Raw genomic sequence first — 27,535 nt, 5'->3', positions numbered from 1 at the left:
TTATACAAAATGGAAAACATCAATCACCACTGCCAGAAACTGCAAAAACAGAAATTATTGTTGGATTTTTAAATCTCTAACTGTCCTTGTACACTTAATGTTGGAGGAAGGATTCTGTCAGAAAAGAAAATAATATACATCTGACTGAAAATTTTGCCAAAAATAAAGTGTTTGCACTAACTAACCAGCATGCACAAGACAAATAAATCAAGGATTTTTTTCAACTCTAGGATTTCGTTTTCAACTTTACTGTTGAAAGTATCAGTTTAGTAAAAAATCTATGGATGGATGGATGGATGGTGAAGAGAGGAACACGCTTTTTTCTTCAGGTCACTCAGGGAGGCGCAAGGAAAAATATCTGAAGCCTCGGGAAGGGTAGAAAATAAATAAAAATAAATATATAAAACGAAGTAACACCTCAGCCACCCCCGTACTCTGCTAATTAAAGAACAGTCCCTTAATATGTCCCAAGTTCTGATGTGTTTCAAGTCTAATCTCGGTTGGTTTTGGCCGGTGTTTTGTTCAGGCACCGCGCTGGACGGAACCTGGTCCTCGCGCTTTGCATTTTGAAACCGTCGCGGTGAGAAGACACCCAACGTTAGCTACAGTAGCCGGGGAGAGGAGGTGGAGGTGGGCATAACATCGTTACAATGACAACATTTTCAACTAGCAGTGCACTGCAGATAAACTGTGACACATGTTTAAGGTTATGTGCTCGGGAAGAATACAAAAACGCTGTTCTTACTGTACATGTTACCGGATGCTATTGCTAACCGGTGGCTGGAGTGACTAGCTTCCTACCTTGCTAAGTGGCTAATTACGGTTAGCATGCTTGTCAAACTCCGCTTCCTGTGTCGCTGACAATCGTCACTTTAATTTTCTTTGCTTCCGAATTTAACGGACAGTGGTCCCTTGTCATAAATGATGTTTCTTTTAGTTTTTGAATGTCTTGAAAATCGCTGCATCTTGTTGTTGGCTTTCCTCATACATGCCTGACCAAGTTGGCCTGCATCCGAGGGATAGTGCCAGCTCTAATATGTTTAACCGTGTTTTTTGTACCAGCTCTGCACTGCCACCAATGTATCGTTTTATTTATTTTACGTAGATACATGTGTTGTTAACCAGAAAGGCGTACACCTGAGATCGCTAGGTTATCGTTTCCTTGAATTAGTCACGTCTGCTGTAGAAGAGCATGATGATGCATTCAAGCCGCGGGGAAAGTACGTAACTGTAAGAGAAGTCTCCAAAATTCAATTTTAAGCGGCTTCCTGTTTCCTGTTTAACTCTTGTTATCACAAGCACGCGAACAATATTATGGGGTTGTGGGGCAGAAGGGAATTTAGATTATGCACATCTTAATTTTGCGGGAATTTAGTTATTTATGGCAAGGCACAACGTCTTTTCGATATATTGGTATTGATTTTAACAGCAAATGTTAAAGTAGTTCGATGTTGTTGGTAACTGTATAAAAATGACCACAATGCTCTTAATTTGTTAGCCGCAAGGACCAGCAAGTCATCTGGGATCATGTTTTGTAATCTGTTGTTATTGCCAAATATATACGGCCATGACACGGAAGAAGGCGTAGAGTGAAGGGAGTTCAGCTGTGAAGTTCGTGAGTACAGTGTCATAAACGATTGAACGAATTATCTAGTTTATATTTGCCTACTATTTCGGGGAGAAATATGAGAATTCACTTTATGTTGGGTGCCTGTCACCCTCAAATCGTCAAGGTTCGAGTTTTCCCACAGGTCTTTAATGCAGCATGCGCCCTCCCTGAAAACTGAGCATGCGCAGAACATGTTGTAAACAATGAGACTATTCCAGACCGTCTCCAGCTTTGTGTCTATCCAACAGTTTATCTGTGCAAAACTAACAACGGTTTCCCATAGCTCCGCGTATATTAATTAAAATGTTCCTTGGTAAGTATAGGGACACGTTTGTTACTAAATGCCATCACGTACACTTTGATTTTTATCGGTATCAGAACCACGAAGACGTATCAAATTTGTTGGCGTTACAGCCTGAAAACCCACCTCGAATGACATACTTGGGCGTGACAGCATGAGAATGAAGCGATTAACATTGTTATAATTTATCCAGTTTTCTGTATATTTGTAATCGTTCATATTCCAGCCCAAAGTTGTGGGCTTTCTTCTGTCAGTCTGGATTTTCAGCTGAGCAGTTTACCTCATGCTAGCTTTGCCAGGCACATTCCCCGGCTGCTAAATGTGACTTGATGGTTAGCAAGCCAGCTAGCAGATGCTAGTCCCACAATAGTGTGGTTGGCTCTGTTAAGATATAATGTGCTGGGAACCATTTGGAGACTGGGTAGCACCTGCTTTAGAGAATTACGGGATCTTATTTTTGCAAAATGTTTTTTAGCTGTTGAGCATACGTGATAGATTTGTGCAGCCTCTCTGGAAGTACTTGACAGTGAAGGGCAGGTGTGTACTTGCTTGTAAAATATAATATAGAGCGTTATATCATATGTGACTGCTTCTTTGAGTAAAAATAGGATGGATGGCATTTTATATTAATATACGCATAGAGCAGTTACAGGCTGTTGGGTTGCTCATTATGGGAAATACAGTCAAAGTTAAAAAAAACTACAGTACTTAGCTCACTTTAAAATTTAATTAAGTCTCATCATTGTTTTTATTAATGTGCTAGTATAAGTTTTATGAGTAATGGCCAAGGTAAAATGCACACTAACTAACAGTAAACTAAATAAAGTACTAGTGTTAAGATTCTTAAAGGAAAGTAGTACAAATTGATGTTTTTCTGAATCTGTGGTTGTTATTTGTAATTCATAATAATGGAGGTGATTATTTAGTAGACTTTACTCTTCCTGGAACTTTTATTTTTAATTGGCATTTACAAGTATTGAAGAAATATTTTTGAAAGAATTCTGACCATTTGTAAGAAAATTATGATTCTTGATATTTAGTAAATCAAAAGAACCTTGGAACACTCAAAGTGGACTAATTTTGAGTATCACGTTTTCCTACATTGTAGTTATTTATCAACAGTTTCTGGTCATAATGCTGTGTGTTGTGTTGTGATGTATGTTGTAGGGAGCTGAAGCATGGAGGCGGTTCTGAGCAGGCTGAGGGGGCTTAGTGCTGAAGAACTGCGTGAGGAGTTTGCCCGAGCAGACCTCAAGTGCGGTCCTATCACAGCTACTACCCGAGCCACCTTCGAGAGGAAGTTAGCCCGAGTCCTGGCCGGGCCAGAGAGCAGTACCGCTGAATCGGGAAGCAGCTCTTCGGCAGGTGTCTCAGCCAGTGCAGCCTCTGTTGCCGATCACGCCAAATCTGTGTCATGTGCCACCTCAACAGTTGCACCGACAACTTCTGCACCACGGAGCAACCCCACTGAGGCCGCCAACGAAGAGTTGGACTTTGGCTACGGTGTGGGTCTCAACCCTCCAGAGGAAGATGAGATCTCAGTAAAGAGCTCCACTGAGGGCAGCAACTCTCAGTCCAAAACGGAAACCCCTTCAAAGCCGGCACAATTGTCCCCAACCTTTTATTATGGAGTATGTCCACTGTGGGAGGATGTTTTGTCAAGAACTGGTAAGAGAGACTAATTTTTTTACTTTGTGTGGTGTCATACAGATATCAGTGTTACATATTCAGAGTCAGCAAAAGTTACAGACACAGACCAGGATCACTTGCCAGGCAGTCTTGAATTTGGAAATCAGGGGAAAGAGTTTAAATGAATATAGAAAAAAAGTACCTTTAAACTATGACGAGACTTTTTTGTAGTTGTTAAATGGTGATATGTTTCACTCCACTTAATAATTGTTTTACTATATTTTCTTGTGTTTTTAGACAAATTATGATAAATGTTTTTTGGGTTGGCCTAGTGACCTTGTGGTTAAGACACATACCATATAATGTAATTACAAAGTCCTCGGTTTTATACCAGCTGTTGCTTGTTTCTTGTTTCCTCTCACTTCTGAATGAATGAATATATCTGAAAAAAAAAAACATCACAAAAAATGCTTTGTTGATTCTATCTGGTGTGATAAGGAGATGGAAAGATAGGTGACAAAAAATATATATATTTTCAATCTAAAGTAAAACAGTTATTTAAAAAGTGACAACGGTTGCATCCAAGTGTATTAATTCCTCAGTGTTTCTTATTTTAGAAATCTTAAAAAAACACACAACTCCTGTGAGTTTTATTTTCTTTGACGAGATAAACCCGTGCTCGAAATGAAGCATGTCCATCTGTCCCGGGGACAATAGAAATAGCACCGGGGACACAAAGATGCAGTGTGTGGAATAATTCTGGAACAGTAGAGAAGGTTGTCATTACAAATGAAATCTTTATGTTTATGTGTCCAGTATTTTATATTAGATTATTGTTAGGTGGTCAAATCCTGAAAATGTGCATTAAGGCTGCCTGGCATGAATTCTACACCTTATTACATGTGTGCTAACACACACAAAATCAATCTTACAGAGAGACCATCTTGATAGAGTGGATACCCCATCATCATAAAAACGCTGAGGTGGCTGAACAACACCCAAACGTTAAAGACTATGACGCAGAGAAGGCAGTCGCAAAGTTGTGGCAAAGTAACATCAAAAGCAGACGACCAGTGTTGAGTGGAAGTGTGTGACAGACAGAGACTGATGGAATAGGGGGAACAATAGGAAGGAGATAATGATGTAAATATGACCTGAAAACAAAGTGAACTGAGTGCTTAACAATGAAGCTCTTATGGTGTTTAAAATGGAAGAACGTCCACAGCAAACCACACTGAGTCAATAAAGTTATGGGAGTTAATTCTTTAAAATTTGGGATCATTTTTTTTGGCAAAAATGGTATATGTAAGGTTAATGACAATGCTTTTTTTTGTTTAATATTCACCTGAAAATAAGAGTAGCTGTGTTTCCATTACTTTAGAAGGAGCCGGTTATATCTTCATATGGAGCGTGGCACAGGGGATGAAGTTTCAGTTTTGTAACATCACTGCTAGATGACACTAAATCCTTCACACTGGATGCTGAACTCTAATGGTTTTTAATAAATCTGTATTCAGTGAGAATCAGAAGCCCAGTTCAGGACATTTAATTTCGGTACAGTTGCGGCAAACTGAATGAAAAAGTTAATTTTGAGTCCTGGGTTTACCTTTTGGCTTTGTAGTGACTTGAGGCTAAAGTCCACCTCAAAGATAATCATGTTGCGTGTTTGTTTATTTGACATCAACTGTGTTTTTCTAGTTTCTGTATTTGTTTAGGAGTACTAGCTGCTGTTAAAGTCTGACACCCACATTTGCTTAAGTGGATGAAAGCATTTATTATTATTTGTTTGGTTGAAAGCAGCAAGGCAGTAGGGCTGCCTGAATAGATGGAATAAAATATTGATCTAAATTAATCTTGATCTACCATAAAATCAAACCTGGTAATGTTAACCTGTCAGATCAGGCTTTTATTCCAATTGCAAAAGCTATGGCACTCTGTCATTAAAACATGACTTTAGGGGCTACTTCGACAGACAGGAAAAGAACGCAAACAAATCCTTCACCAAGTTAAGAGCCACATTAACAAACAGTAGTAAGTCAATCAAGAAATTCAGATCATGTAGAAAAATTGTACTAAAGCTGATTGTTAGTGTTTTGTTTTTGTCTGCAGAGAGAGCACATGTGTACACCGATAAAAAAGATGCGCTTCAAGCTGTTAAGATGATGAAGGGAGCCCGCTTCAAAGCCTTTCCCAACCGTGATGATGCTGAGAAGTTTGCGAAGGGGATCTGTGACTATTTCCCCTCTCCCAACAAATCTACACCTTGTGTGTCTCCTGTCAAACCTGGCCTGGTCATTAGTAAAGGTGAGTGGACACAATGTGTGAGACCCTAATGGATACTCACTGTTATATGTTGTATTTGAAGTTCAGTCTAGGTTTCGTCACTGGTCTTTTTGGTCATGTAGAAGGCCAGCAATCGTAGAAACATGCAAAACAGTTGTTTTTTGCTGCTTTTAATTGAAGTGCTCTCTGTGAGCTGATCATCCTCATTTGTCAGTATAGTGGTGGGATCCATCATTCCTATTTTTTTAGTTTTTGACAGCTGTGCATGTCCTTCACTTTCTTCTCCCTGTCCACACCAGACAACATGGAGGTCGATACCATCAACCGGGAGCGGGCCAACAGTTTCAAGAGCCCACGCACCCAAGATCTGACCGCCAAACTGAGGAAAGCTGTGGAGAAGGGCGACGAGGTGGCTTTCAGCGAGCTGGTCTGGAGCAACCCGCGCTATCTCATCGGCTCAGGGGATAATCCCACTATTGTGCAGGTGAGGACATAATTTATTGGTCTTGTCACTTTCCAGTTGTCTAATTATTGCATCTTTTTGAACCATTTTCTCTAACATATAATAAATAAAACCTGTAGTCAAGAGGCAGCTTTGTTTGAGCTTGTGTTAATGATACTGTTTCTGTTTCTCATACTCTGTGAAACTCTTTCCTATTAATAGAGATGCACAGTGTTACTAGGATCGTCGTATGTTGATGTAAACATCCTTTCCACATCAGTGCCAACCTTTTAGCTAAGGCCCTTGTCAAGACTGCAGTTGCTAAGATGAAGGAAAAAAAACTGGAAAAGTCATGGAATTTTACAATCTAATTTTCTAGGCCTTAAAAAATCATGTTATTAATCAAACTCGTGTGTAGTGAAATTGTTACAGTATTCTTCTGTGGATAAACGTCCACACAAGTAACATAATGGCAAATAAATTTTCTGATGCTGTTGACGTAACATTTGTCTAATATGCATTTATCTGTGACTTTTTTTAACAGACGTTGCTTAGTTTTTTCGCTGTATTCTGTCTCTTCATGTCAGCTTGCTGAAATTATGTTTGAATAGAGCTATAATTTTTTCTAAATTTGAAAAATCACATCCATGTAGGGCAAGATTTTTTTTAATTATAGGCCCTTGAAAAGTCATGAAAAAGTTTTCAACTGTAGTCCATGAAAATGTGTGGGAACCCTGTATAAATACCAACTTTTGCCATTTAAAAATAACTGTTGGTTGATAATTCCCTAACTTCAGCAGGTGAAGTTAAGGTCAGATGCTGCCTTTGGACAAAATTAAGCATCGTTTCCTGTTGACAGGAGATTAAAGAGGATTATGTCCTGATCCATACAGTGTTTCCACTGTTTTGTCTGGTTAGGAGGGCTGCCGGTACAATGTAATGCACGTGGCAGCCAAGGAGAACCAGGCAGGCATTGCCCAGCTGCTGCTGGACACTTTGGAGAACCCGGAGTTCATGCGCCTCATGTACCCAGACGACCAGGAAGTTATGCTGCAGAAACGTATCCGCTACATTGTAGATCTTTACCTCAACACTCCAGATAAGGCTGTAAGTTCTTTTACCAAACCAGATAAGATTAAATTCTTAAAAAAAAAATTAAAAAGTAGGTAGTGGGCTCTGTTGATTGTGTTTGTCTGTATATTTTCCAGGGCTTTGAAACACCACTCCATTTTGCCTGTAAGTTTGGGTGCCCAGATGTGGTCAATGTCCTGTGCTCGCATCCTGACAGCGATAAGAACTGTAAGAACAAGGATGGCCAGAAGCCTTGTGATGTAAGGAGTTTTATTTTTAACCCCTATTGAATTTAGTAACATGCACCATGAGTAATAGAACCTTCAGCACTGCCTGGGTAGTTGTTGCTGGGGGTTATTACACAAAAAGTGTTCATATGGGAGCTGTTTTACAGTTACTCAGCCATGCTCAGACCTGCTGAACACTGGTGTGCTGGCAGTAGCTGCTGAGGGAGTTACGGTTATGCTCACTCAGGTTTTGAAGCCGTGACCTTTAAGCTTGCTTTTTAAATCTTTTGGCAACAATCACTCACTGCACATTGAAGGCTAAAATTAGATGAGCATGAGCAAATTCTTTCCTCAGCTAATCCAGCAACAGTTGTATGTTGTCAGCTGTACACACACACGCTTCATCCCCAATTGTTCTTATTTTTCTTTTCCACAGCTTATCTGTAGCAGAAAAAATAAAACCCAAGAAGTGAAGCAGAAGATAAGTGAATTTTTGGAGGGTAAGGACAAACAATACATTTCTTAAACATTTTTGTTCCTAGTCTCTCTCTTCCTGCCGAAGGACACTTGCAAAAGGCATTTTCTGTGGTGTACTTCCATACAGAGAGAGATCTGATTACATAAAAGCAGCATGTAACATCCTGAAGTGTGAATCTGGTTGTGTGTGTCAACGCATTTTTTAATCTGTGGTGTTTGTGATGGTGTTAGCCATGTTAGCCGATACAGTAGAAACCGCTTACAGTGATCACAGTTACAGTGATCAACGGCTTATATGAATCAAAATAAATGATCATTCGTTTTCAGTATTCAAGTAGTCTGCTTACAGTATTTTGGGTCGTTTCATACATATTATGTTATGATGGGAAAAAGGAAGTATACAGGGAAAGCACCTGTGGTTGAAGCCATCCTCCTCATGTAGACTGATAATGCCCATATAATGACGAAGCTGTGCTGTATTTTGCAGTAAAATAGCAAAGCTGACATGTCATTACTTTTATATATATGTTATTTACATACAAATACCAACGAAATGGTGATATGCATTAAAAATTAAGAAAATGGGGGGAAAAATAACAAATTGACGAAGATCCAAGTAGGATCGAAACGTTGCCTTGAATAAATTTGTGTGGCATGGAGTAGGTGTGCAGGCGCTACCTCTTAAAGTGATCAATGTGACCTGGACAGATGTGATCACGGTGAAGGGTTTCCACTGTGGAAGAAATTATGCTAAAATTCATCATAGCTGGTTGAGTTATGAACTGGTGGTTATTGGTGAGTTGGCTGTGGGCCCTGTTGAATAAACTACAAACAATTTTGCAGTTCTAGTTGTATGTTTTCTTTCAGTCCCCTGAGTCAGTCCGGGGTGTGAAAGAGGAAATAATTTGGATAAATCTGACAGTTGCAGTTAAAGACTGGCACTGGATTTGGCATGTGAACATGGCATTTGGCATGACATTTTGCATACTCTTGAACTTTACTCGCTGTCCTCTCCACAGGCTGACAGCACCATAGGCAACAGATGTTTGACAACACACCAAATTCTTTATTTTAATTTAATTTTTTTAAGATTTGATTGCCACTGATGTCACCCTCATTGAAAATATATTGTTCTGCAAAGTGCTGCGAATGAAAGACATGTCCATCGAATGAATGCTATTTAAACCTTAAAATGTCTGTTGTCTCACAGATCGCTGCTTTATCCCTTTGCTGAGGGCAACTGACAACACTTCTCAGCCTATCATTGGTGGTCTGTGGTCACCAGAGTCCTCAGAGAGTCTCTCGCTGATCCAGCGGCATACAAGAAGCCCCATGGATCCCGTGATGACTGTCACAGCCTTTGCTGGCCCGCTGAGCCCATCTAAAGCAAGTTCTTTACCTGATTAGCTGTCTATGTTTACTCATGTCCATCACCGCATCATAAATTACATTTATTGACCAGAATATATTGTCTTCTCCTGTAGGCAGATGATTTTCGCCGGTCCTGGAAGACGCCACCCAGAGACCGAGCAGATCTTTTCCACCACATTCTGAAGTCTGATCCCGACCGTGGGGCAGAGAGAGTGGGCAGGTACGTCCAAAACCTAACTTTGCTTTTGTTGTCTTAACTTTCTACATGAATTCTCAAATATTTTATGAGACTACTGATAGTGATACTACTGGGCTCATTGCTGTCGACTGTGATGCAAAGAGACAACACACTGAAGGCAATACTTTTTTTTTGAGCGGAATAAACATGTCTTGTGGATTATAGACATGTTGGGCCATGTACCACACACCCTGGGTTCAAACCCAGTTCATCCTTTGTTAAGTGTCACCTCCTCTCTGTCCCCCATGCACATTTTAACCACTGTGCATTGATATTAATGGAGTGGACAAAATATTAGAAACCCCTGTCAGTGTTGTGCAATACAATTAACGAAGGACCAAAACTGCAGCTTTGAATTAACACCTCAGTTTCAACAAAAACTGAACATGAAACGTCATGAAGCTGGGATTATTGTAGGGCTGTTGTATTAAACTGCATTTTTCTTAGCTAGAGGTACCACCGTGCACAGTTCCTTTCAGTTTCCACTTCACAGTCAGTGCTACAACAAAATCTATCTAAATATGATGGATTTTGTTAAAAATATATTAAGACCTTGGTTTGGAAGCATCTCATTTGTACTGGAAATGGCTCAAAAACACCTCAATTTGTTAGGATGTCTGTGTGCAGTGATATTTAAGGTCCAGTGTTTAGGATGGGGGGGGGGTATATTGGCAGAAATGGAGTATAAGTATGAAGAATTGTTGTGTTTTTGTTACCTTAGAATGAGCTGTTTATATGTTGTACATAGCGAGCGTGTCCTTGTCCACAGAGATCACCATATTTTTACAGTATCCCAGAATGCACAAACCAAACACTGGCGTCAATTGCGTGTTTGCATCAGCCATGATATTTAGCCTCCCCTCTGCAATGAGCAGTTTTGGGAAAACGCAGATTTTTAAAAAATATGAAACTGCTTTTTTCTGTGTTTTTCTATGTTGTGTTGAACATTTCTAATAGTCATTATCACACTTGCTCAAGTGACTGGATAATGCTAGAGGTTCCACGAGCGAACACAAAAATTGGGAAAACCTCTTTCAGCGTCTCTGCAGCACACGTGGAACACCGCAGTAAACATTTAAACTCAGCTCAATGGTTACCATTGGTCAATTCCAAGCAATGATAAAAAACTACTGTGTTCATGAATGTGATTGTTTCTAACTGTGCTCCACTTCCTCTGCTTATTCTGTTGTTTCTTGTGTTTCGTTGTTTGTTTTTGGACTGTATTGATTGTACTCTCGACATCATTGTTAATTAGGGCATGCTCTCAATGATATCTCGAGATTAAATAAAGGTTGAATGAATGAGATAATCTAAATATGAGTCATCTTTTATTGACAGAGACCTGGCTCATGAGATGGGCCACCCATGGGCTGAGTACTGGGACTTTCTCGACAGTTTTGTGGATCTGTCATCAACCGAGGGGCTTCGCAAGCTAGAGGAGTACCTTAGTAAGAAGGATTTCAGCCCACGGGCTCATGAAGAGGCTGGGGAGAACGAGACCAGCAACAGGTTCAGAACCCCCTCTCCAGGTACCTTCATCCGCTCTCTACCAGGGAAGCTGCGAGTCCTGAAAAACGAACAAACTGTTGAAACAAGACATTGGCTGCACACATTGCAGATCATCCTCTCCGAGTGAATCTGTTAATTGGCATTGTAGTGTAATCAGCGTTCACAGATATAGCCTCTTGTAGGATGTGATGAAAATGGGAGGGATTTTGCAAAGCTGCAAAATCTTGTCCCGTGAAGAATTATATCATAAAATGAAACTGCATAATGACTTCTTTTGAGACTGTTTTGGTCATTAATCATTTCTGGTTGCAGGCAAGCCTAAAAAGTTCTGCAACTCCATCTCTGTTGGTGCCTTCCTGGACGAGGGTGATGACATCAGCCTTGAGGAGATGAAGAACCGGCAGAACGCAGCACTCACCAGCATCACAGCCTCCGCTGCATCCAAGGACTGCCTGAAGGGAGCGGTGGGTGGCCGCGAGTTCCACATCCTGCCCATCGCGCTGCACCACCGCGGAGCCGACCTGATTGAGACGGCGGCCGAGCAGGACCTGCTGTGCTGCTGCGACAATGGCCTCCTGTCGCCCGGCGTCGTCTGTAAAAACGGGGTGTGCTCCTCCTCCAGAGATAGGACTCACAATGGAGACAAGGTGACTCCTCGCACCTCCCCGTCCTCCTCCTGCCTGCTGTCGCCCATCTCCAACCTCATGGTGGAGTTTGAGCGCATGTCGCTGCAAGAGCCACTGGACAGCCCCACCAGCTGCAGGGAGCGGAGGAGCAGTGGCGGGAGCCGGCACAGGGAGGTCCGGGACTCCTACGGCTCCTCCTCGGGCACAGACCTCAGCTCTGGGCTTAACCGCCTTTCTCTTGGTCACAGCAGTCAGGACGGTGAGAGCGTGGAGGGGCCAGGCTGGAGAACAGAGGGAGGAGGGACAGAGGAGAGGCGCAGCAGTGGCAGCTCAGAGGAGTACTTTGAAGCAGAGGAGAGTCTGGAGGTGCTGGGCAGGACTGGGGGGTCAGTATCAGGGGGGCGCAACTTCTGTGCTAGGTCCAAGTCATGGGACCATGGGGGGAGGGACCTGAGCAGCTCAGGATCCTCTGGGTCCTCTTATAAGTCTTTAGATAACTCCAATGAGTTCCTACCCAGGACCCCACCGCACATTAGAAGAGGACTTTTCATTGACGGGTGAGTCACTGTAATTTCTCTCCAGAGGGCTCGGGGCAACGATGCTGTCTTAAATCAGACGTTGAACTTGTGGCAACACAGATAGAAAATGATCCTTATAATGTTTTACAAGATAATGTGCCAAAATCTTTAGTCTTAATATCAGGCGTGTCCTGATCCAATCTCAAACATCAGATTGGGGGCTGCTTAAGGATTTAGCTTATAGAGCGTCCAGTCCTGTGTTTTACATCAGCAGTCACATGGATGTTTTTACTGTCATGCAGAGCAGCATGGAGCGCAGTCTTCATAACTAAAGTTATAAGCGCTCAATTTGTTTCAGCTCAGTGTGAGAGTCATGTATCTTGCTTTTGGCTGTAACGCATGGTGTTTCTCTGCCTCGCTCGGAGGAAGAGAGCAGAGAAAACAGGTGCAGAGAACTACAGCCACACTCGCCACTGCAAAATGAAACAAAAGCCAATATGGCTTGTTTATTAATGAAGGGTAATCTGCCCTGAAATATATGCAGATGACAAAAATAAAAATCTCTACAGAATACAGACCATCAGGTTTCTGAAACACAGGCTGCTGGAGCAACAAACATTGGACTCTTAATTCAAGAGGAGTATACTGCAACAGCAAATGTGACAGGCAGGAAGTTACAAAAGGGTTTGATGATCCCAAACTTATGATTTACAATGACAGTAATATACATGATAATAATACAATAGATTCACCTTCTGTGTTTTTACAGGGATTCACCAACCAAGTTGGACAGAGAGGTGTTATCAGCAATAGAAGGCTTAGACATCGATCCCCTGAAGTATCCCAGCATTCTCAAGTGGAAGAGCACAATGAAGTCGTACTCGGCGTCAGACATGCAGAGGTTAGTAAGTGTGGCAAGCATTTTATTTCAGTGCATTTTCTCTATTATTATACGTATTTTACAGCGCGTTTATGATGCTGCCTTGGCCCAAAAGTGAGGTTTTTGGTCTCAGTTGCTGGTTAAATCAGCTTATCAGATTAACTAAATACTGTAATAAATATTTATTGTGTCAGGAAACAATTTGATTACAGGGGTCATTATGTCAAAGACATGCAGACCCCTACACAATTGACCACATTTACATGTAAACTGTCCTCCAGATGCTGGTTATGTTAGATAAACTGTAGGCTGTATAGTAGGCTGTGTAGTTTTAATATATCTCAAGTATTTATGTGCTAACATAAATCAAAAGTTTGGAAACAGTAGTCAGACTCCAATGCTCTCCGTGCAAAGCCAGGCTAAAGAAATTAGGCAAAAGAAAGATTCATTTTTACTGTCTCCTCTGAGGTTAATACAGTCAAAAATGACTATAAGAGAGGAGTATGCATGGTTAGTACTACAGAAATTCAACACAGAGGTCTGGTGCAGAGGGCTTTTCAGCTTTTGCAGCTAAAACATTGTGTGATTACAGTCACAAGACATTTTTGGGAATTAGTAGAGAGGTGAAATGCCAGGGGTGGAGCATTTTCTTCCTGAGAATAAATATGAAACGACAAAGCAATCATGACATCTTGTGCTCTTTAGGTGTTGTGTCAGGTACGTGTAGTAGAAATCAGCAGTCTCATTTCTTTGTAAAAAAAAAAAAAGAAAAAAAAAAGGGCCAGCACACTGACAAAAAAAGGAGGATTCTCTTTGAAGTGCAAAAGGAGACAGAAACAGTGAAAGTTTCAGTCATAGGACATAGAACAAGTATTGTGTTTCAGTGTGTGGGCATTATTTTGCATAAATCTCAGCACCTGGTCCAGTAATGGTTCAGTCACTTTTGTTGATAAACAACCCTGTCAACCCCATGTATCCAGGTTTTGGTTACTTGAATGCCTCTGCGACGGCGACAGTCATGGCTGTGGCATTATATTTTGAGGTTGTCCATACATACCTATGTCTGTATGTATTTTTCAAGAACACCTTGAGGGATTTTTTTCAAATTTGGCACAAACGTCCACTTACACTTAACAGTAAACTGATTAGGTTTTGGTGGTCAAAGGTCAATGTTGCTGTGAACTTGCATCTGTTTCACTCTTGTGAACACAATATTTAAAGACGGCCTTGGTGGAATTTCCTCAGTTTTGGCTAACTAAAGAATTCATACACTAATTACGACAACATTTGACACAAATATTTAATTAGATATATTGATGATATTTTGTATCCAAAAGGGCTAAGTTCAGCTTTACCGTGATGTCATAATGTCCGGCGTAAACACTCTATGGACATTATTTAACGCCGAATCACAGAAACAGAAGTGAAGACATTTGGTCAGATACTGAATTTGTGACATTAATCTTGGGTGCCCACCTTGTAACTGTGTTGATTGTTTAGATCTTGCGGCTGCCATGGGAGAGATGTGTGTGAACCATTCATGTTTTCATATGAATGCTCATGTATGTAAACTGTAAATGCAACTTGAGTAGTTTGCGGAGGCATAGGATCACAATGCGATAACTCAAGTTTACTGTGGGACAGGAGAATGTGCACTGATGTTAACTTCAGCATTAGTAGCAAATGAGCAATATTGCAAAAGCAACCACTGACTGGTTCTGGTGTATGTCATGTAGCTGGCCCAGCCCTGCAGTGGTAAAACCACGACTCAGGATGCAGCATCAGACTCCCGGGTCACCGGTCAGCGGCCTGATGTCTCCCACTGGTCGCTTCAGTCCCGCCCGGCACGCCGCCTCGCCAGACTTCAGCCCCAGCCGTTACAGCCCTGCCAATGCTAGCTACATCCAGCGCATCCGCCTCAAGCACTTGAACGAGCCACCGATCTAACTGCCCACTCCGCCCCCCACCACTACGGCCATACTCTTTCCAAGCCCTAACCCCGCCCTCCCCATTTCCCACTACAAACCCAGCTGCACCAAGGTGGCTACACCAGAGCTCAGAAACCACATACCTAACAGAAATATGCACAAGTGTCTGGAAGATTTGTATTAATGATGTATGGTACTACTCCTATGTAATACAGGAATTCTCATCACGTTGGGTTGTGATGTACACTCAAGACTTTAAAAAGGAAAAAAAAAGAAACCTTGATAATTTATGTACTGTATGGGTGTGGACCATGTTGAATTGACGGTAATGTTATTTGTGGCAAGTGTGAAGCACCTGTATCATAGCCTGAGTCAACTTTTTTGAATATTGTGAGCCGCACTCCCCAAAGTTAGATCATCACTAAAACCTCAGTGTGGAATCCTCAAGAGGATTCTGTCACTGAGTATGTTCTTTAAAAAAAAAGTAAATTGTCAATATTTTAAAAGTTATTTTTTGTATGTTGGTCAGTAGCACAAAATTTAAATGTTTTTATTAATGGTGTTAAAACCGACTGCCATTTCCTATGTTTTCCTCAGTTCAGGAATTGCCTTAATTTTCTGAAGTGATGGACCAGCTCTCTGTCAGTTTGGACACACTCTCTCTAGCTCATACGTGTAATATCTGGAAGATGGCGACCTCACTGGCTGCGTCGGTCACAGACGATTACGGCAAACATGGGAAAAACTGATTCGACTGAGATCTTCCTTGTTTTTATTTTGTTCTTCAATAAATGCATACATTTTCCATCTTTTCTCGGTGGTTCCTGGACATGTCTTGACTTTTCCTTTCTGCCACAACCGGCGGCCTTAGACTGTGCAATTTTTTTTTTCTCTCTGAAATATCTTTCATTCACAAGCATCTCCCACGGTGAGAGTATGAATGACAAAACACACCCATCAGTAAAGAGTCATTTCAAATCGGTCTCCTTTGGGCTAAACCTTAAAATCACCCGGTCTGAGACCACCTTTAAGCTGTATTAAGCGATTAACCACTAGTGGACAGAAAGACTCCAAAACTAACTCAACAGCGACTGAATCCTGATGTATTTATTAGCTTATTATGTTAACAAAAATCTGCCTTACGCTTACAGAGAACCCAACAGATTAGCTGAGAGCTGCGTAGAGTTGGGTGTTGATTCCCAGTGGGATCGGCAGTACTCGCAACCGTTTTCATATTACAAAAAGTAGTTTGACTTAGTGTTAATTTCAAAACTAGCGCTTAAAGGAGCTTAAATGCCCAAAGTTGTGTCATGAATCTCTTTGGTGGTTCTAATTGGCTTACACGTACACATGGCAGGTTCTTGCAGTTCTCCAAAACATGTCAAGTCGAGTGGAATGTGAATGTACAAAAACCTGCTGTATCCAAATTATCTGTAACTTAGGGATAAATTCACTGCTGTATGAGGGCTTATGAGCTGTCTAGGACAAAAAAGCCAATCATTTTAAATATTCAGATTGCCACTCTACTTAGGTCGAGAGAAACAAGTGTTCTGAATGTACATTTTTTTGTGAAACTAAACCTTTATCTGGAGAGCACAAACTACTTCACTGAGAAGATTGTTTTTGTCATCCTTGTGCTCTCAGGTGACAACAGATCTAATTCTGGTCTCTGAATGTTTATGAATGTGGAACTTTTGCAAAAATGCACCTAAAAAACTTAAAACATGCTTCTTGTGCTTTTAGCATTCTGTGCTTTATTAAAAAAAATTAACATTAAACATGGTGAATTATTTCTGTATGTCTAGACCTCATTGCTTTCAACTAATCAATAAAACATCCCTCCTACTTTACTGCCAAAGTGTCCGTGTGCTTTTCTTTGACATATTTCAATTTATACTGGGAAATACGAAAGACTGAGGCGTTAATCATTTTCTTTTATTTACTACAGCTGCACCATACAACACAATAATCTGCATACTTTAGCATACTGTCATGACAGATGTAAAGCTAAGAGCACAATGTGCATTTACAACAGCTATACAAATACGTCTTTTTTTTGGTTTAAAAATCAGTCACTTATGTAAAAATCCTCAGTTACATTCAGGAGCAGCTGTTGATCACTTCTGCTGGCGGTCTATGGCACGGAAGTAATCACAACCACAGAGTCTCTGATCATATGATGGTGCTTCATTTACAAAATAACATGAAAAATCATTTTCAAGACACTTAAGGAGAAAACTGAGCTTTGACCCTGCAACCAACCGACTGGACATCAGAGTCCCAGAGAAGTGCCGCGCATTGGGCCCGTCAGGTCCGTGTTAGTTTGTCTGGGGGCATGAATCCTGCGTCTCCCAGAGTTCTTAGGGCCACCCTGCCACTAGGGCGGATTGTGAGCCATGTGATGCTGCCGTTGTTTAAGCCCATACGTAACCAGCCCTCTGGAGGAAACTGCAGAGCCCTGAGGGAAGAAAAGAGAGAGATGAGCTGCTGTACATTAACACAGAACTTACTCAACAAATCATTTGATCTGTGTGTAATTTTGTCCTGTAAGCAGGATATTAAACCCTTGTCGTTCTTAACTACATTAACTAAATATCCCTTTGAACAAAGAAATGAATAAAAGTGTGTGTAGCAGCTACAATATTAACAGGAATGTTCTTTTAGGAACACCATTAATGGCACAATGACACAACTGCAGCATATTTTAAACGCAATGGTTAGCAAAGCAAAAACACCATGCCCTGGCCTTAGCTGAGCCGCGACCACTGGGCCCCGCCGGCGACACAAACCTGCAGACAAAATAACGGATGACATTGGCATGACACACGATGATCTCGTAGCTGTCCTCCTTCTGCTTGGGGTCAGCCCGGTGGATGTAGCGGCGAAAGGCTGCCTCAATGCGAGCTCCATCTTCGTGGTACTGCTGGAGGACGGTAGAGAGGTTGAAAGCCAGCTTCGTCACATGAAAGGGTTCTGTTTGCACCCTCTCGTCAGTACAGAGTCAATACATGATGCTGCTGTGCATTGTGGGGAATGTATGAAGAGTTTCATTCCAAAATGTAAAGCATCACTGAATAAGATGTTTTTATGAAGAAAACTAAACAATTGATTATGTAACAGTGGCAAGATATCCACTTAAATGAGTAAACTAAAAAAAAAAGAAAAAGGTAGATCCTCAGACGCCAGACTTCTTTTAACACTGGCATTTTGGAAATTAACTCTTCATATGACCCATTCCTGTGGCAATGCACTGATGTATCGACTGATTTTTTGCAGCTGTAAGCCTCACCGAGCACATGACAGGACATATGCACAGACATTTGGGCAGCAAAAAGCTACCTAAACAAGGATATGGCAATACTGAAAATCAGGCCTACAGCCCGCTCTAGAGAAAGACAGGATGTAGCTTTGCTCACCACAGCGTCGGGCTTCCAGTGGGTGACAGGTGGAACAGGCTCGATGGGTGCACCCTCTCGCAGCAAATCACAGCTCACCAGCTCAACTCCTGGACCCGTAAGACATTCAGGGCAAAGCGAAAAATTTTAATATACAATGAGATGTTCGGCATTTTTACACTTGCTTTCATTTCCGCTGCACAGATTGTAGGTTGCTAAACAGGAAAAAGTGACAGGATACAGCAATGACAAACAGGAAATGAAAAGCCAATGTATCTCTACAGCATTTTTTTTTGTAAAAATTACATGTGTACACAAATATTTTGTACTTTGATAGCAATGTTATTATCACATAATTTATCCACTTAACTCTGGATATACAGCTATTATGTTTTACACACTTAAATTAAAAAGCAACACTAACCAGTACATTATCTGGGGTGTTTTTCTCCTAATGTTAATATAAAATGTGTCCTATGAAATCTATAAACTTAAGTATTTCACTGCTGGAAATAAGCTTTTCATGTAACTACACTGCTTATGCAGAAGAAAGATGAATACATTTGAAGTTGGTGCTACACGACCAGACGAAACAGAGGAAAGGCTGTGTTATTTGCTCAAGAGGTAGAAAACCTTCAACTACCACAATGCACAGCATGGTTTTTGACACGGGAAACACTGATGAAATAAATAAACAATTTCACATTGCAGTTAAACAGTAAACTAAAAGGAGTTTCTGAAAACATTTCAGTTCATATTTTATAAATGCTGCATAGTTTAACAGTTTGAACTCAGTTTTTTCAGCCTCAGTTTTTAAAATACGTATAGATTTTCTCATTACAGCCAAACAGTGCACTAAAATATGCTTCTAAAGATATTTTAGGTGAGAAGTGGGAATATCTATAACAGAATCTTGGTTTATGCTCGATTAGTAAAAAGCCCCCCCCCCCCCACCGTGGATGTGCATGCATACTTTTGCTTTTGTTTTGATCAGCAGTGCCTCGTTTTACCGTTTGATCTGAGTTTGGCCTTGAGGTTAAGAAAGAGAAAGAGAGAAGGCCTTCTGTCTTGTCACCTGCTCACTCTTTGTGTCTGTGGTGTAAATGACTTAATAAATAAAGTCAAACTTAAGTTTAATTTACTTCCTGTCATCTCTTCATTTGAAAGTCCGATTTGTTTTTCATTCCTTTCGGGACTTTTATTTTGTAGGCGCCTGAGCGGAAACAGCTTAATACCGCACAAACGTTTGAGGAAATGGAGGGAAACGCCAAAATGTTTGTACCGACGTTTCTAACTGTTACTTGCTGAATTAAGCACCAGACTGAAACGGGAACAAGGTATGGTGCGGTTTAATATGTTTTCTTGGTGTTTGGGTGTGTGTTTTTCACTGACATTGTGGTAAATTAGTGAAAATTGAAGTGTTTCGCTGTCTCGGCGTTCTTGCTAAAAATAGCTGCTAACGTCCACCGGTAACATTAACGTCAATGATGCTAATATGTATACTTCATTCATGCGTTTAGTAGTGTAACTTGGCTCTTATGGTGGTTTAAAATTTGGTTTGGAAGGTTTGTTTTGAAAGGCATGTTTTGGACACGGTTGTAAGGAAAACGTTGAAGGTAAATTAAACAAATACCCTTTAAAACCATCAGTGCTCAAACTGGCCTGGGCTTCGTTACCCGTCGTGGAAGTACAAGTTTTTAGTTTTAGCAACAGGCCTTGAGCTTGCAAAAATCTACCAGACTATGTTTTTCCACCGTTCATTCACACATACTTCCCACATTGCTATGACACATGGCTGGTTGAAAATCTGCAAAGTATCCCTTCAAAGTTCTTAGAGCAATAAAATATAAACTTGGCTTTTGAAACCACAAAAAATAATCAAATTTCAACACTTTCCAGAGTGTTTGTCAATTCAGCTCAAAGACAGTGTGGCATCTATTAACTACCTGAGAGGTATTTGCTGATGATATTTGCGGTCTCTGTGGCCCTGGCCATGCTGGAGTGAATCAGAACATCATACTTGAGTCCCAACGCTGCCAAACGCTTGCCAGTGTACTCAGCCTGCTCACGACCTGGAAGTTGAGGCATAATGGACATTACAACAAATGGCTGGTCTGTCAGAAACAAGCAGATTGTTGTTGCTGTCCGGATGACAGAATACATGCATGAGATAGAAACCAAAGAGCACACACTGACGCTACTTCCAAGCATCAGTGTGAACTCATGACCCCTCTATATGACTGAAATGACTCTCCAGACCGCTGCCTGGTCAATTTTCAAGGTAACTATAGGGTGGGATAAAGACCTAATGGAGTGAGGACCCTCTCCTTGTCGCTGTTCCCGCTCAGGTTGTACTGGGAGTGTCTGATGAGGAGAATGTTGCGTGTAGCTTTTGGTTTGCCGTTGTCCTGCTCGGAGCTGGGGTCCTCAGTTGCATTTTCTTTCTTCTTCCCATTGGTCAGTGCAGATGGGTCTCTCCTTAACAGAGATAAGATGAGGGGATCTTGAGATTAGAAGTGGCTTTGTCTGACGTAATTAACTTGAGGGATGGAAAACTGGGTTAAAACAACTAAGATTTAACATGAGTCCCCATTCAGGGATGACAAGGCTTCATCTGAGAAGGGGAAAACAGATCAAACGCTTCTGCCTGACAAGGACATGTCCTTCCCAGTTGGACAACCTTCAGCCTAATCATAGGCATTAAATACTGCCTTCCTCCCATTAGTCAGTCTTTTCCATCCCAGCCATGCTCTGCGTGTCCTGCAAGTAGGATTTTGATGTGTTTTACTTTATCACTATTTCTTTTGAGATCATTCGATGTTATATTAATACTTTGTTTCTCTTGCAGTGCAGAAATTAAACAAAAAAAAAAAAAACCCGAAAAGGCACAAGAAATTCTCCAAGAATTTAAAATAAAATAAAAAAGCTGTGCCCTTGAACTCTGCTTTGACTCTAGCTGTAGCTCTTCCTTTAACCCACAGATCTAGAAACTAACTGAAACTTTGTTTTTAAGGAACCATAAGCCAAAGTCAGTATCAAAATTAGCAATTTGTAGGTGGCTGGTCTGTGAGCAACATTGTTGCTGGAAGAATGGGGATCATGAAATCTCACAAATCCTTATGGTCCATCCTTAGATTCGGTGAATCCAAAACACTAATTCAGTTTATCAAGATACTGAAATTAAGAACTTTAGCCAAAATCAACCCAAATTTCACCATGGTGGATACCCGTTGTTAAATTTGACATATATTTGATAGAGATTTAGCGTGGCGTTCAGTTCATAAAGAAGGGGAAAGGGAGACGCTAACTGAGCTCAGATAATCAAAAGTCAGGACATAGCGCGTGTAGAGACACGTACTTATCCCAGTTGAAGTCCCAGGCGTGTCCGCTCGGGGCCGGCGTGTGGCTGGCAGGTGTCCACGCCGGCTGCGCAGCTTGAACAGCGGTGAAGCTCGACCACCGACCGGCCGCCTCTCCGCGGTGCTCACCGAGGTATCCCCGGGAGTCAGCAGCGGCAGCCGCCAACACCAACGCGGCAGAGCCTCCGGCGAAGCCACAAATAAGTTTTAAAGTTTTCCTGTACGACATGCTGCGAGCCTCTGAAGAAGCAAACTATGGCTAGCTAATTAGCTCAGCTTATCCGGTTTACCGTTACCAGCTGTAACGCTATCACTCCTCGAAAAAAAGAAAATCTACAGATTAATGGCGTTTGACTGTTAATTCCGACTCCAGCAAGGGAAATACGATTTCTGTGGCACAACATGTACCAGGCGGCGGCTCTCGGCTGGAAACTAAAAATATAGTCGGGACATTGAGAGACAGCAAGCTAATCTGAGCAATATCCCAAAAACATTAGGGTGGCCCCAGCTTTCTTCTTCGTTGATGTTTAACGGTAGCTAGCATCCTTAGTGCGGGGACACTGCCATCTACTGGAGTTAGTTAACTTTTACAGTGTCAGATTTATTCAATTCGTCTGCATTATGAGGCATATTTCTTTGCTGGCGCATTTACCATCTTTAGCAAGCGTCCTTTTAAACTTTTACAGGTCCATGGCCATGTCCATTTTTTCCATGGAAGTCTATACTGATAAACAATAGACAAATAAACAAACAGGACCAAATAGCCTGCATAGTCACCCTGGTATTGCTCGCTCATACTGTGGCCCACTGTATGTGACAACATGATAAATAAACATTTGTGATTGTGATAATTGTCGTTTATCTGATAATCAGGGCTGATATTTGGCATTTTGACACCAGAGAAGGCAGTCTGCAATACATGCAAAGAAAGTGTCAGCATGGGAGGAACTTTTACTTTGTAAAACCTTTGGGAGCTATTTTTATTCATTATTTTATATTGTAACTGTACTTTTATTTTTTTATTTTTAAAGCTGCTGAAACCCTGCTGCATATGATTATATTTTCATTTTTATTGTGAATGCATTTTAGTTCCAAATATCTGTTATCGGTCTTATTATGTACTAATAATCAGTATGTGTACGAGCCCTGAAAAACCAATCAGGCGACTCTTATTGTCTTATTAACGTATGCAGTTTTTGGGAAGCAGGTTAGTGTCTTGGATTTTATTTGCATCTGATAGAAAACTCTAAAAAGTAATTCAGGGGACCTGTCACCACCACCAAATTAAATGCATGGTTGCAGGATAAAAATTCTAATTTATTGATCTAGATAAACCTTTTAAGTTGCAAACATGATTTGTTGTGTTGACATAATAATGTTGCTTATTACATAAACTTAATATGGTGTGCAATTTAAATTCAAATGCATGTTAAATGATTTAAAACAAATTTTAAATTGTAGTAAATTGGCTTGATAATTAAACTTTTTTTGACCTTCAGTTCAGGAATTTAAGTCCCCTCCCCTGGCCACTTAAAATCCCTGAACAAATTCAGACAGTTAAGACTATGTTAGGGAACTGCAGGCCAAACAGCTACGACACAGAGGACATTTTCTTACTTAAGAACTTGTGTTTTGCTTTCAGTTATTTATTAAGTGCCACTTTAAAATGCCTTTGATTGTAGAAAAGATGCTAAATCCCCTAATTCAATGCAGTGTGCTCATTGCACATGATTTCATTAGAAGATGTCATAACTCAAAAAGATTGATGCAAACTGTTGCGGAGTTGTTGTTTTTTTGTTGAGCTAAATAATTTGATTTCACAGTGAAAGTGTCTGATTGTGAAACTTTGCGAAAGCTGCAAAATCAGGCCTAAAACAGGTGGCAGATGGATGGCTTGGGATAGAAAATATGCCCTTTTTTCACCAGTAATTTTTCATAGAAAAAAATAAATACATGTAAGGTGATCCACGGATATGCATAACTATGTTTAAGTATTGACACATTTCTGCAGAAGATGAGCTTTGTCTATACATTGTTTTTGTTTGCCTGTTTGTCTGTTATTTTTTTTAAAAGTTGTAATGTTACACATCTACCACAGTGTGTGCTGGCAAACACAGATATGCAAGTGATTTCCTGTGCTGTCATGCTACATGTTATGTTCTGGGACATATAGGCTGTTTCTTTAACCACCTTGGATAACTGATTTTGTTACTCTGTCTTAGAATTAGCTGCTGCAGGTTAGTTGGCACTGCTTTTTTTTTTTTTAAGATTATTTTTTTGGCATTTTTGCCTTTATTAGACAGGACAGGAGATTGATAGTGTGAAAGGGGAAAAGAGAGGGGATGACATGCAGCAAAGGGCCATGAGCTGGAATCGAACCCATGGCCGAGGCCGCAGCAAGGACATTGCCTTCATTTATGAGGTGCCTGCTTTATCCACCGAGCCACCTGACACCCCTGTTAGTTGGCACTGCTTAAAGCTGCAATGACAAAAAGGCCAGCACCACAACAGCATAACCTGTTTTTTTCCTTTATTCATCCTATGAACAGTTTAACCTCTTAGCTGCTGGAAAAGAGCTGCAGAGCATCCAGACCAGAATCTATTTGTAACATAACAGCACACTTGAAAGCTCACTTAACAACCATTCATTAGATCTGCATATTAAAACTAATTAAAGGAATCTTACACTAAAGCAATTCAAGTTAGGTTATGCATCACTTCTCACTAAGTCCACAATCACCTCCAGGTTTTACACCTCATGTCCCGAGGCTATCCTTCTCTCAAATTGTAATTCTCTCCCTGACATATTTTGTTTTGCTGCACCCTCAGGTGGTGGATGGCTGCTTTAACACCCAGATGGAGCACAGCTTCTCCAGACACGGGCTGAAACTGTTAAAGAGAGGTGACTTTACTCAATCACTGACATGCCACTGACACAAAGAAAGACTTATACACTTCTCTTTATTATCTGAGAGATCTTACTTCTTCTTCTTTTTTTTTTTTTAAGATTTGTATAAGCACATGCAGTCATGATCATATCAACCTGTTGAAGGCTCCAGGGCAAACGTTCATTGTTCATTATTATTCAGGGGGACATTCAAATTTATATTTAGCGTAATGATTGCAGGGACATTACAGCAGAACACCATGAATATACTAACACGCCCACCCTCTTTTTTATTTATATAGCTTATCTAATAACATCTGAGGTAGGCTATGTAAACTTAGCATATATTTCTCAGCAGATGTGTGACATTATATTTACATACAGTATATGGAAATGTTTCACACCTTCACTCTCTCAATTCTGTGATTACATTATTGCATACTCCTTAATTACTGTTTCTAATTAGGCTACCACAGCAGCTGTTCATACTGCTCAGAGTGCGAGAAACAGCGGTTAAATGGGGCTCAGTAGCTCATTTTTTATTCATATTCTGTATTTTTTAAAATGATTTTTTGGCATTTTTGCTTTTATTGGATAGGACAGAGAGACAGTGTGAAAGGGGGTGAGAGAGGGGACAACCTGCAGCAAAGAGCCGTGAGCTGGAATCCAACCCACGGCTGCATGGGGTGCCTGCTCTATCCACTGAGCCACTGGACACCCCTCAGTAGCCCATGTTTGCCCAGTAAAATGAACGTGGCCTCCACAAACTCCAAGGGTTGAAAGTGCTAACAGTCCCTTTATGCTTGTGAAAATAAATGTAATTTTCTCTTTTAAGTGAAATTCTACTTCTGGCCAAAAGCTGTGGCCAAAAGTCCATCTGCAGCCTCAGTCACATATTGGAGCAATGCTATTTATTATTCATCCTTGTTTTACTACCATCATGCATGCTCTACTTTGTCCTTCTTCTCTTTCTTTGAATCTGTTCAATTATATCCTCTTTAAAGGGTTATAATCATTAACAACTACTGATTTCTATCAACCCACTCTTCCACGCCCAGATATTCTCTACACGCAGTAATCTTTAGGGACCTGACTGTCTGAATACAATGACATCTGTGCAGGTAGGCAAAGACATTCTGTTCACACTCCCTCTCAACCCTTTCTTTACTTGCGTTCACTCCCCAGCAAATCATCTCTTCTACTGTGCATAGTTTGGCTTCATTACCAAATTTCTGTCAATTAAAACCCCTCACCTCATAATTAACAAATCCTTGACTTCTTGTGTCCACCCTCTCTAATCACCTCTTCTTCTGTCCTGCCACAGATTGAGACAGTATGCTCATACACAGAAGAAGGTTTCCTATAAAGGGCTTTCTGTCAGGAATCGATTAATTTTAACCAAAACCATATATGTTTCCCTAACCTTAACCACTGAATCCCTTTAGAAAAAGAGAGAGATGATTGGTTGCTCAGTATAATCAAACTTCAACCAAAACCTTATGTCAGATGCTTATGGAGACCCCAGGATACACAGGAAGGCAATTTAGGCATACCAAAAATGTATAAAATGAGGAAGGGAATATTAAAAAGCCTTTATTATAGTGGCTTAATCATTAGATTAGAGTGTAGATTTAGCCAAATAGCTACAGAAACACACCTCCTCAGTTATGGCAATCAGTGACCTAGCTTTGGTGGCCCAATAACAAGTGACTTCAAATCTTTATGACTATTATAAAATAAACACAAAGTCCATTTGTCCATGAAAGAAAGCTGTGTGTCTCAACTCTTATCATCTTAAGTTTGAAAAACATTTATCCCTTTACCAGTGTTGCCAGATTGGGCGGTTTTCTGCCCAGTTGGGCTGTTTTGTGTTGCATTGTGCGGAAAAAAATTGCTTGGGCGGGTGTAGAGAATTTGGACTGGTGTAAGAATAATATAATATATATATATATATCAGAATGTCTTCATTTGTCATTGCACCATACTATAGAGCCAAAAGCTGCTGCACTCATGCGTGCCGCCATCTTCAAACACCCCAGGTTCACAGAATGTATTCAACTAATACTTTTCTTTGCACCCCGTCACTCAGCACAAATCTGTTTCATTTGTACTTCATTCTGTTGAGAGGCAGCTAACGTTGACAACGTAATTATAATATTAATCATTGCATATGTAAAAAAATACAGAAAATCTTCAAAATCAAATATATCTGCCTTGTAAGGGCATTGTCTGTATGCGTGTAGTTGCACTCTGTGTGTGTTTATGGTTTTCCAAGAGGAGCATAGATTTGAATTTATGCAGTTACCCAAAATAAGGTTAAAGTTTATCATGTTATTTGTTGAAATGATACCAAATTGCAAAAAGACTTCAGCAGCCTTATAAACGAATGTTTGGAGGACAATTTACCACTTGTTTGTCACTACATGATTATGTATGCATGCTTCAGCTGCAGGTGTTTGTTGGTTAAAATTATGTTGTTTATTTAAATACTGATCAAATATTTAGGGTGGCTTTTTTGTGCTTTGGGGCGGTTTTTTAAGAGTTATTGGACTGGAATCCATCTGCTGTATCTGGCAACCCTGCCGTGTACATCTATCCACATTTTTCCCCCATGATGTCTAAATAGGCTATTTAAATTATTAAATCAAACTGATTAAATCAAACTTGCCTTCAATTAAGGCTTTAAAAAAAAGTTCAATTTGCCTTCTTCGATGACGACTTCCGGTCCGAGCCACTAGTCAGAGCCATATCAGTTGGCTTTTGCAGTTTGTAAAGGTCTTAACAT

At 40.6% G+C, this 27,535-nt stretch overlaps 2 protein-coding genes and 1 long non-coding RNA gene across 7 annotated transcripts; 2 read left to right on the top strand and 1 right to left on the bottom strand.

Moving 5' to 3' along the window:
- The first annotated feature begins 564 nt into the window (after positions 1-564).
- On the top strand, positions 565-17,062 carry ankle2 (ankyrin repeat and LEM domain containing 2). 2 transcript variants are annotated; one of them, XM_042487635.1, is made up of 13 exons: positions 565-630; positions 3,078-3,578; positions 5,649-5,843; positions 6,122-6,306; positions 7,183-7,371; positions 7,473-7,595; positions 7,999-8,062; positions 9,250-9,425; positions 9,524-9,630; positions 10,987-11,177; positions 11,470-12,340; positions 13,071-13,202; positions 14,918-17,062. In XM_042487635.1, exons 2-13 carry the CDS (start codon positions 3,089-3,091, stop codon positions 15,126-15,128), a joined length of 2,934 nt encoding a protein of 977 aa, XP_042343569.1. In that variant the 5' UTR covers positions 565-630; positions 3,078-3,088; the 3' UTR covers positions 15,129-17,062. The 2 variants fall into 2 exon arrangements, with proteins under 2 accessions (XP_042343569.1, XP_042343568.1); XM_042487634.1 differs by lacking the exon at positions 565-630 and adding an exon at positions 1,806-1,922.
- On the bottom strand, positions 17,024-22,399 carry pgam5 (PGAM family member 5, serine/threonine protein phosphatase, mitochondrial). 4 transcript variants are annotated; one of them, XM_042487636.1, is made up of 6 exons: positions 21,863-22,399; positions 20,810-20,982; positions 20,451-20,576; positions 18,526-18,620; positions 17,899-18,032; positions 17,024-17,567 (listed from the first exon to the last, which is right to left on the bottom strand). In XM_042487636.1, exons 1-6 carry the CDS (start codon positions 22,090-22,092, stop codon positions 17,417-17,419), a joined length of 909 nt encoding a protein of 302 aa, XP_042343570.1. In that variant the 5' UTR covers positions 22,093-22,399; the 3' UTR covers positions 17,024-17,416. The 4 variants fall into 4 exon arrangements, with proteins under 4 accessions (XP_042343570.1, XP_042343572.1, XP_042343573.1 ...); XM_042487638.1 differs by having other exon boundaries at positions 17,899-18,029; XM_042487639.1 differs by having other exon boundaries at positions 18,526-18,614.
- LOC121943999 lies at positions 19,510-25,993 on the top strand. Its single transcript, XR_006105887.1, has 3 exons — positions 19,510-19,841; positions 24,693-24,765; positions 25,349-25,993. It is a non-coding gene; the product is annotated as an uncharacterized LOC121943999 (long non-coding RNA).
- Positions 25,994-27,535: the final 1,542 nt, after the last annotated feature.

This window comes from Plectropomus leopardus, chromosome 6 (assembly GCF_008729295.1).
Source record: "Plectropomus leopardus isolate mb chromosome 6, YSFRI_Pleo_2.0, whole genome shotgun sequence".
Lineage (NCBI taxonomy): Eukaryota > Metazoa > Chordata > Actinopteri > Perciformes > Serranidae > Plectropomus > Plectropomus leopardus.
Note: the sequence above shows the minus strand (reverse complement) of the source record. Positions and strands in the feature narration are given on the sequence as shown.

Excerpts from the sequence above, each read along its gene's own strand:
- ankle2 (XM_042487635.1), top strand. The coding sequence starts at position 3,089 with ATGGAGGCGGTTCTGAGCAGGCTGAGGGGGCTTAGTGCTGAAGAACTG. Across the intron at positions 9,426-9,523 it reads GCCCGCTGAGCCCATCTAAA|GCAGATGATTTTCGCCGGTC; the intron begins GCAAGTTCTTTA and ends CTTCTCCTGTAG. Across the intron at positions 9,631-10,986 it reads GGGGCAGAGAGAGTGGGCAG|AGACCTGGCTCATGAGATGG; the intron begins GTACGTCCAAAA and ends TTTTATTGACAG.
- pgam5 (XM_042487636.1), bottom strand. The coding sequence starts at position 22,092 with ATGTCGTACAGGAAAACTTTAAAACTTATTTGTGGCTTCGCCGGAGGC. Across the intron at positions 20,983-21,862 it reads TGGGACTTCAACTGGGATAA|GAGAGACCCATCTGCACTGA; the intron begins GTACGTGTCTCT and ends ATCTCTGTTAAG. Across the intron at positions 20,577-20,809 it reads GAGGGTCCTCACTCCATTAG|GTCGTGAGCAGGCTGAGTAC; the intron begins GTCTTTATCCCA and ends CTCAACTTCCAG.